Source organism: Mauremys reevesii, linkage group 4, assembly GCF_016161935.1.
Source record: "Mauremys reevesii isolate NIE-2019 linkage group 4, ASM1616193v1, whole genome shotgun sequence".
Classification (NCBI taxonomy): Eukaryota; Metazoa; Chordata; order Testudines; family Geoemydidae; genus Mauremys; species Mauremys reevesii.
This window is the reverse complement of record NC_052626.1, coordinates 115,459,565-115,469,682: the sequence shown is the minus strand read 5'-3', so window position 1 is coordinate 115,469,682 and position 10,118 is coordinate 115,459,565. Positions and strand designations below refer to the sequence as shown.

At 55.3% G+C, this 10,118-nt stretch overlaps 1 protein-coding gene across 1 annotated transcript in view; it reads left to right on the top strand.

Moving 5' to 3' along the window:
- Positions 1 to 862: 862 nt before the first annotated feature.
- Positions 863 to 10,118, top strand: part of PKP3 (plakophilin 3) — a 45,643-nt gene continuing 36,387 nt past the window's right edge. Inside the window, exon 1 of the mRNA XM_039535656.1 lies at positions 863 to 900. Within this exon, the coding sequence (XP_039391590.1) occupies positions 877 to 900 (24 nt within the window). The 5' untranslated portion in view covers positions 863 to 876. The remainder of the gene's footprint in view (positions 901 to 10,118) is intronic.

The window sequence follows — 10,118 nt, the reverse complement described above, 5'->3', positions numbered from 1 at the left end:
GGGACTCTGAGATTTTCCTCCTTGGGAGTCTGACCCACCCAGGGTTCCATGCAAAGCCTACCCTGTGCGCATCTGCTTATTGTATCGTGCCAGCCTGTGGCTGCAGGCTGCTGGCCCTCCGAGGCAGGGGCATGGTCTTGTTCAGCCCAGCGCCCCTGTTATGTAGAAGTGCGCTCCCTGCCAGCCTCCTGTATTAATAGTGGGCCTATAGCCAGACCAACCTCCCAAGATGGAATGGGGGGGAGAGAAAGCGAAGAGGCAGGGAAGGCCTGAGGGCTGGGACGGAGATGCATAGGCCAGAAGGGCAAAGGGAGCTGAGTGTGAGAGGAGTTAGTGCTGATGGCACGGGATTGCCTCTTTTGAAGCCCCCATGGCCACCGCCTGAAGCAATGGCTCAGCCTGCTCATGGGTTCCTCTGTGGCTGGCCCAGCTCACATGCCCAGCACACGTGTGGGATGGCAGGTCAGGGCAGTTCAGAGTGGGACATTGTTCTCCTCCAGCAAAGCTTTGAGAGAGGCATGGCACCTCCCCAGGGCCTGGCTTGCCAGTTTGGGCTCCAGCCCGTGCCAAGGCGCTCGCTGAGCAGCTCACCTCGCAGCTGTATAAGCCGGGCTCCACCACAATCCCAGAAAGTACAAACTTGTCTCTGAGGCGATTACATTTTAAACCACACACACGCAACAAAGGCACAGCAACCGGTTGGATCAGCTCAGTGGGTGTCACCCGCTCCCAGACCGCACACAAGTTGCTGCACAGTTCGTTTCATTGGCCCATCTGGCTGTGGAAGGGGAGATCTCCCTGGGACCTCGGTGGCGCTGGGCCACGGCGTGTGGGAGTTTGCCTCCGTCCGTCGTCGGGAGAATGCTGCAGGGCACCATGCGCTCCAGGGCGGCAGGCACCGTATGTCTCCATGTCTATTCTTTCTCTCTCGGCTCCCTCGGTTAATATTAGGCTGCAGGATTTTCCAATTCAGCCAGCTGGATGCGGGGCTGCTCTGAGCCCATGTGGGTCGGGGATGCTTTCAGGGCACCTGCAGCCCGGTGTAGGGGTGGGCAGGATCTGAGGGCATCTCCTGGGATGGAACTTGCAAGGTATGTTGGCCTCCCGACCCCCTTGCAGTGGCCGTGGGCTGGCACTGATGAGCCCCAGCTCAGGAAGGAGAACAGGGCACGGGCTTTGGCGTGGGCACCAGAGTGGTCCTGCAGGTGATGGGTGACTGGAGCAGAGGTGAGGGAGGGTGTAAAAGCAGCTGACTCTCTAAGGCAGTGGTCCCCAATGCGGTGCCCGTGGGCACCATGGCGCCCGCCGGGGCATTTATGTGCACCCGCCTACTGACAAGGGAGCGCTTCCGCCAGACAACCCACCATCGAGACGCGCGGCCGCCGGACAACCAGCCACCAAAATGCCACCGAGAAGCAGCAACACCAAGAAGCGTCACCGCCAAAATGCCACTACTTCTCGGCGGCGCTTCTTGATGACGCCAGTTCTCGGTGGCATTTTGGCGGTGACACGTCTCGATGATGTCGCTTCTCGGCAGCATTTCGGCAGCTGGTCGTCCGGCGCCCACCACACTCTTCTGGGAACATGAATATGCTATTGCAACAGAAAGGTTGGGAACCACTGCCCTAAGGCAAGGGCTATTGCCACCTCCCATGCCTGGTCCTGGGATGGTTGTGTGCAGCCCCATGGCTTTTGACCGAGCTGGTCCAGGCAAGTCAAAAGAGACCCAGCCCAAGGCCCGGCTCACCCAGTAATTGTCCAGCTCTTTCAGGGCATTGCAGCTGATTTTAAAGAGCCCGGTTGCCCCTCTCTGCAAGCAGCTACCGAGGAGATCACTGTGACTCCATCAACGCTACTCAGGTGGGTGGCTGCTCATCAGTGGTGTAGCCCCCAGAGATGAGCCCAGCTTGTGTAGCTGAGGGGACAGACCTCTCTGCTGGGAGTCATGAGAGCTGGTTTCTGGTCCTGGCTCTGCTGCCAGACAGCTGGGTGTCCCTGGGCCAGTCGCGTCACTGCTCCTTGCCTCGGTTTCCTTAGGTGTGCAATAGCAATAATGGTACTAAGCCCAACGGGTGTTGAGCTCTAGCTGTGTTGTGTTGTCACCAGCAGGTGAACAGATAGGGGAGTCGGGAGAGAGTGAAGGTGCAGTGTGGGAGCTTCCATGGTGGGAGTTGTGTGAAACTTTTTGGCTCTCTGGTTGGTAGAAGCCAGTGGAGGGTGCAGGCAATGCCTCCCTCCTGAGCTTAAAAAACATTAAGGAAAGGGCATAGAAGGAGTGTTCCCTGGCCAGGGTTCAGAGCCATGCGGCTGCCGTGACAAAGATGGGCAGGGGAGCACCAAGGGTATGGCAAAGGGGGTGCTGCAGGATGCCTTTGCTGGCTGGGTGAGAAGGGATGGAGCATGGACAAGTGAGTGGAGATAAATGGGGAAGGGTCTGGGCAGAGGTGTGGCCAGACAGCTCTCCTGGCTGGGGCAGAGGGCAGGGTGGAGTTGAGACTCTGTGTGTCCTGGAGCCGTGGTTTGTAAGGAAGATGTGTGTGCCTCCCGGTGGTGGGTGATGGTGTGAGTTTAACTCAGCCTTTCATTAATCGAGCTCGTCCCGCTCCCCAGCAGCTGCAGGCTCCTCAGCAGGCCTGGGTGCAAAATCTACTGCCTGGTAGCTCTCATGCAGTGGCCCCACAGCACAAATGGGGTCAGCTCCTTGGCCTCATTGGAGTTATAAGAATGGCTAGTCTAGCTCAGACCAATGGTCCCTCTAGTCGCTGTCCTGTATTCCAGCAGCGGCCAGTGCCAGGTGCCCCAGAGGGAATGAACAGAACAGGTCACCATCAAGTGATCCGTCCCCTGTCATCCACTCCCACCATCTGGCAGTCAGACTTAGGGACACCCAGAGCAAGGCGTTGCATCCCTGACAATTGTGGCTAATAGCTACTGACAGGCCTATCCTCTATGAACATATTTAGTTCTTTTTCAAACCCAGGTATACTTTTGACCTGCACAACATCCCCTGGCAATGAGTTCCACAGGCTCACTGTGCGTAGTGTGAAGAAATACTTCCTTTGGTTTGTTTTAAACCTGCTGCAGATTCATTTCATTGAGTGACCCCTGGTTCTTGTGTTATGGGAAGGGGTAAATAACACGTCCCTATTCACTTTCTCCACACCAGTCATGATCTTATAGACCTCTAGCATATGCCCCCTTGGGCATCTCTTTCCTAAGCTAAACAGTCCCAGTCTTCTTAACCTCTCCTCATAAGGAAGCTGTTCCATACCCCATATCTTATTGTTGGCCTTCTCTGTACTTTTTCCAATTCTAATAGATCTTTTTTTGAGCTAGGGTGACCAGAACTTCACCCAGCGTACAAGGTGTTGAACCATTTATATAGTGGCATTATGATATTTCTGTCTTATCAATCCCTTCCCTAATGGTTGCTAACACTGTTCACTTTTTTGACTGCCGCTGCCCATTGAGCAGATGTTTTCAGAGACTATTCATGGTGACGCCAAGATCTTTCTTGAGTGGTAACAGCTAATTTATACCTCATCATTTCGTATGGGTAGTTGGGATTGTTTGCCGACGTGCACTGCTTTGCACTTATCGAGATTGAATTTCATCTGCCATTTTCTTGCCCAGTCACCCAGTTCTGAGCGATCGCTTTGTAACTCTTCGCAGTCTGCTTTGGACTTCACTATTTTGAGTAATTTTGTATCGGCAAATTTTGCCATCTCACCGTACACCCCCTTTTCCAGATCATTTGTGAATATGTTGAACAGCATTGGTCTCAGTACAGATCCTTGGTGGACCCCACTATTTACCTCCCTCTACTGTGAAAACTGACTGTTTATTCCTACCCTTTATTTCCTATCTTTTAACCAGTTATTGATGTGAGAGAATCTACCCCCTTATCCCATGACTGCTTAGTTTGCTTAAGAGCCTTTGGTGAGGGACCTTGTCAAAAGCTTTCTGAAAGTCCAAATACATTATACCCACTGGATTAGAATTCTAATAAATTGGTGAGGGGTGGTTTCCTGTTCCAAAAGCCATGTTGACTCTTCCCCAACGTATCGTGTTCATCTATGTGTCTGATAATTCTGTTCTTTACCATAGTTTCAATCAATTTGCCTGGTTAGGCTTACCGAATTGTAATTGCCAGGATCAGGGCAATCCCCAGCTATTCTGGGGCCCTATGCAGCTCCCCCATGGGGGGGAGTTGGGGCCCCAGGCCTCCGTGGGGGAGGCTGTCCCCAGGTTTCCACGGGGGGGGAGGGGAGGGGAGGGCTGGCTTGGGGGGCAAGAGGGAACTGCTGCCCCCCAGCACTCACCAGTGACACACCTGGGGCCAGGTCGCTGCACTTCCCGCCGCCAGTGAGTGCAGGCCCAGCCCTGCTGCAGTCCTCAGGGGTGGAGGCCATTGGAAGAGGCAGAGCAGGGGCTGGAGCAGCATACAGCTGTGCAGGGCACCAGGAAATTTGGGGCACCAAATTTCCTGGTGCCCTATGCAGCTGCGTACTTTGCATATGGGTAGGGATGGCCCTGGCCAGGATTGTCTCTGGACCTTTTAAAAAAAAATCGATGTTACATTAGCAACCCTCTAGTCATCTGGCGCAGAAGCTGATTTAAGCCTTACATTACATACCACAGTTCGTAGCTGTGCAATTTCACATTTGAGCTCCTTCAGAACTCTGGGGTGGATCCCATCTGGTCCTGGTGACTTAGTACTGTTAAAATTATCAACTTGTTCCAAAACCTGCTTGACGGATACCTCAGTCTGCTCCTCCCCAATGGCCTGGAGTGCTCCTTTAGCACCTTGACTGTCCAGTGCCCCCACGGATTCTCTGGCAGGCTTCCTGCTTCCCATGTGCTTAAATTTCTTTTCATATTTGTGTCTTTAGCTAGTTGCTCTTCAAATTCTTTCTTGACCTTCCTTATTAGACTTTTACACCTGCGTTTACCCTACTTTCCTCACTAGGATTCGACGCCCTATTTTCAAAGGGTGCCTTTTCCCCTCTAGCCACCTCTCTTACTCAACTGTTTAGCTCTGGCGACACTTGGGGAGTGGGGGGCTGTCAGATAATATATGTAGTTTGAGCCTCTGTTATGGTGACTTTTCAATAGTTTCTGAGCAACTGGTCGGCATTTCACCTTTGTGACCATCCTTTTCATTTCCGTGTAACTAGCCTCCCTGTCTGTGTGTAGTTCCCCCTTTTAAAGTTAAATGCTACTGTGGGGGGTGTTACCCCAGCTTGCGATCTGGCCCATAGTTGGGTAGCTGGGAGCTGATCTCCTCCAGGCTTGTGGCTTCCTAGGGTGTTCTCACCTCAGCACCAAGATGCCTACATTGTCCAAGGAGAAATTCAGCTCAAGGGCATCAAGGATTTAATGTGTTGTACAAGGAGAAGTAGGGTTAGTGCAGTAGCCTTTGATTTCTGGGGACTGGGGTCCAGTGAACACGGGCTGGATGGAATCGGACAAGTCCCACCCCTGGCCTCAGGGCTAGGGGAGCTGGGTGTGCACCAGAGCAGGAGGGAAGTGCCTTGGGAGTGAGGTGAGGATGATGCAAGTCAGGACATATAGAGAAGGGGGCTGCAGGCAGGACAGAGGGGCACTGGCAGAGCTGCGGGCAGCAGGGGAAGAGCAGGGGGTGCAGGCAGGACAGAGGGGTGCTGGCAGAGCTGCGGGCAGAAGGGGGCTGCAGACAGGACTCAGGGACACTGGCAGAGCTGTGGGCAGCAGGGGAATTGCAGGGGGCTGCAGGCAGGACTGAGGGGCGCTGGCAGAGCTGTGGGCAGCAGGGGAATTGCAGGGGGCTGCAGGCAGGACAGAGGGGCGCTGGCAGAGCTGCGGGCGGCAGGGGAATGGCAGGGGACTGCAGGTAGGACAGAGGGGCACTGGCAGAGCTGCGGGCAGCAGGGGAAGAGCAGGGGATGCAGGCAGGACAGAGGGGCGCTGGCAGAGCTGCGGGCAGAAGGGGGCTGCAGGCAGGACAGAGGGGCGCTGGCAGAGCTGCGGGCGGCAGGGGAATTGCAGGGGGCTGCAGACAGGACTCAGGGACACTGGCAGAGCTGCGGGCAGCAGGGGAAGAGCAGGGGCTGCAGGCAGGACAGAGGGGCTCTGGCAGAGCTGCGGGCGGCAGGGAAAGAGCAGGGAGCTGCAGGCAGGGTTGAAGTGCGTTGGCAGAGCTGGCTTGAGGAAGCTTGTATGGCACCTGTCCCCATGGTGCTCTCTGCATTCTCCCTGCCCTGCTTTCCCTCTCGCCAACCATCCATCACTTTCATGAGCTCTATCAATTCACCACTAATTTAAATTTGAAATAAAAAGGAAGTGGTGTCCCAAGCTGGCCTTTCATCAGCATGTAGTGACAGGTCTCATGCCATCCCCTGGGCACGCCCCATTGCACGGTACATTTCCTTCCAGGCATGGCGGTGCGCTGTGTTCTCCCAGGTCTCAGGCTGGCTGGCAGGGTGCGTGCCCGCTGCTGAGACTGAACCTGCCCATTGGGCTGTCCAGAAGGGACCCACTGCCCACGACTGAGCCGGGGAACATGGGCGCTGCGGCAGAGCCAGCTCCCGTCACAGGGTACGTGCCCAGGATGCAACTGACCCGTTCACTCAGTTGTGGGGAGCTGTGCTCTAGGAAGGCAGCCACAGCAGAGAAGCCTGTTTCTGGGCCGCGCAGTGCCTGGCGCGCCCTGCTGCCGAGAACCTGCTGAGTGGGGAGGAGCGTCTCGTGGGAACTCCTTTCCCCTGGGGAGGAACCTGCTGCTTGCTGAGGAGCTGGGGCACTAGGCATCTCTGTGCAGTGAAGGGCCAGTGCAGGCTTGTGCTGGGAGAGCTTCTCTGCTCCGTGTCCCTGCCCTCTCCCCAGGGGGAGGCCGGGATCCATGCGCAAGCCCAGGCTTTGCAGGGCCTGAAAAGATCTTCCAAGATGTGGGAGCAGAGAACCCTGCATGCCCCCAGCAGAGCCAGCCAGACTCCTTGCACTGGGGGGGAGAGTGTTTCCTTAACAGCAGGGCACTCCAAGCTGGGGAAACACATGAGCCAGCCCCGTGCACTGCTGGGGCAGGAGACCCTGTCCTGGGAGAGGCTATGGCAGGTCTCACCCTGCCACCGGAGCTTGGCCAATAAGCCAAGGGGAAGCTGGGAGTCAGCACCTTGGGATCTGGCTCCTCTTCCTCCCCAGGCAGCTGTTGGAGCTGGACACAGGCAGGGAAGCTGGTGGCTGTTTAGATCTAGGTCCTCATTAGCACCCATGTCTTCAGACCTCCCCGCAAGGCCCTGGCAGATGCTTGCAACAGGCCTTTACGAATCCCTGGTGCCTGGCTTGCAGGACTCCTGCTGCTGCTCTGGCTGAGTCCTTTGTCCCATCCGGTCCCAGCTCAGGGATGTGTACCCACCCCCAGGGCCAGGCTGGGATGCCCCTCTCCTGAAAGCAGCCCCGGTTGCTCTGGGAGCCGGATTGCCTGTGGCACAAGGAAACATTCCACAGGGTCAGTGACTAACAGTGGCTGGCAGCCACCTGTTCCTGCTACAAGGTCATTGGGGGAGACCAATGATGGTGACAGCTCAAAGCCCAAGGGTCCCCTTCCCCCACTGCCCCACTCCTTTGCAGTCAGGGTCGGCTGCCCTGGGGCACACAGTACAGCCAAGCTAAATTCTAGGGATGAGCAAAGGGGTTGGGGCTGGGGTGAGGCATTTTGGCCCTAGCACGGATAAACCTTTAGTGCACCAAGAAGGCACGCACCATCCGGGAGCTGGATGGTGGAGGGGGCTGATGCAGCCACTATCCATCTCCTTCCCCCTCCAGGCTGCCATTCTGGACTCCCTTTCAGTTCTCTGGCCGTGATCTGAGCTGGGCTGGTTCCTGCCCCAGGGAAGCAGGTACAGCAGGCCAGGAGCAGAGGGACTTTCCTGAGGGGTGGCGGGGAGTTGGGCCAGTCAGGAGTCACGCCAAGCATGAGTCTGCCCTCCCAGCGGCCTCTGCTCCGCACCACAGCACCCCACTGTCTCCCCCAACGCCTTGGAAATGGGCCAGTGACCTTGGGGATTCCTAACCCTGGTGCAGTCAGCTCGCATTATTAGTGTTTGTTTAAAAGGGAACACGTGTGCAAAGTCATGCTGTGTGCTTCCCTTGCACCCGCCCAGCCAGGAGTGGGGCTCTCAGGGCTTCCAAGCTCCCTGCCGTAGAGCTGAGACCCTGGAAGTCCCAGGACTGAACTTGGGGCCAGGAACCTCAGGGCTACCAGCCCCCTGGTCCAGCTGCCTTACGCTTGCAGTGTGGTGAACCAGCTGGCCCTGCAGCATGGAAGCCCTGGGCCCGTGCTTGGGGCAGTGCGCATGGCAGAGCTGCCCAGCTACTGGTTGAAATGGATGTGCTTTTTGTCTATTTCAGCCAGGGTCTGTGGGAACAAACATAGTTTTGGAAGCACCATGTGCCTGTGACTCCAAAACTAAAAAACTTCAAAATGTCTGCTTCAAAATACTGAAAGTTCCTGTGGACTGGAAAGCCTGCATGCTGGCCAGCACTAGCAAGAATCTCCCTTGGTTTGAGCATTGGCCTGCTAAACCCAGGGTTGTGAGTTCAATCCTTGAGGGGGCCACTTAGGGATCTGGGGCAAAAATTGGTCCTGCTAATGAAGGCAGGGGGCTGGACTCGATGACCTTTTAAGGTCCCTTCCAGTTCTAGGAGATTGGTATATCTCCAATTATAAATATAAATTGATGGCCGAGAAGGGCTGAGGGGCCTTTATAGCTGGGCTGCTTCCTGGAACAAGTGGGTTCTCAGGAAGGTTTGGATGCCAGGGCATTTGGTGAGTGTTAATTAGAAGCGTGCAGGGAAGCATGAAAGGAGACGCGAAGAGGGGAGTGGCTGAGACGCTTGGGTGGGACTGCATGCAGCGGATCGCACGAGTGGGACTGTGGCTGTACGGAGTAGCTTTCATGTAAGGCTCTCAAAGCAACTCCCTGAGCTGAGCCGATGTCATTATCCGAGCAGCGCAGAGAGGTCTTTATGTTTGTAGTGCTGGAGGTGCACGCAGGTTAAAACAACTTGCCCAAAGGGGGTAACAGTGAGTCAGTGGCTGCATAAGGAATAGATGTCCTGCCCTTCAGTGCCTTATGCTAACCACTTAGGGTGACCAGATGTCCCAATTTTATAGGGACAGTCCCAATTTTTGGGTCTTTTTTTAATATAGGCTCCTATTACTCCCAACCCCCTGTCCCAATTTTTCACACTTACTGTCTGGTCACCCTATAACCACTAGACCCCATTGCATCAAAGAAGCCAGGGTTCTAGCAGCAGGCTGGAAGTTATGGTTTCAAGCCAAAATATGGTAGTTTTCCCTATAAGCTCCTGCCGCTAGACACTGGTTTCATATCCTGATTAAAGAGGTCTTGTGTTGGAAGCTTCCCTCACGCTCTGCTGTGGCTTATACCATCATGGAGCTGGTCTTCTCCGGTGGTCCGAGTGCTCCTGCTCTCTCTCCTGTCCTTTTCTGTCTGTTCCCCATTGTCCTCCTTTGTGCCCTGTGTATTCTTGTCTTCCCAGGAGGAGGTGAGGGCTGCAGCTGCCTCCTGCCCCATTGAGCAAATAGGGCAGTTCAAAAGGGCTCCCATCGACCCCCACCCTCCTGTACCCATGCGGTGGTCAGGCACTATCTGGCCAGAAGAGGTTTGTCTGTCCAACTCAAACTTGTTCTGCACGCAGAGCGCTGAGAGTCAGTCACATCCAACCTCCCACCAAGTTAAAGGACCAGGATGGGTCAGGGGATTGTTACAAACCCCAGATTCAGGGGCACTAAGGCTCACCAGCTTTTGGGGATTGGCCCAGGCCAACAGCTCAGATCCAGACTCCCCTGAACTTTGTAGTGGTGGGGAATTCAAAATTTGGCTCTGGAGTTTGTACATGGTGCCTGTTAGAAGGAGCTGAACCTTCCTGGAGCCGAGCTCTGAGTGGTTCAGAATCTGGATCTGACTTTTTATATGCTAGAAGCATCTCCCCTGTCTGGTGAGTCTGGGCTCAGATGTAGTTTCATGTCATACGAATATAAGAATGGCCATATTGGGTCAGAACAAAGGTCCATCTAGCCCAGTATCCTGTCTACTGACAGTGGCCAATGCCGG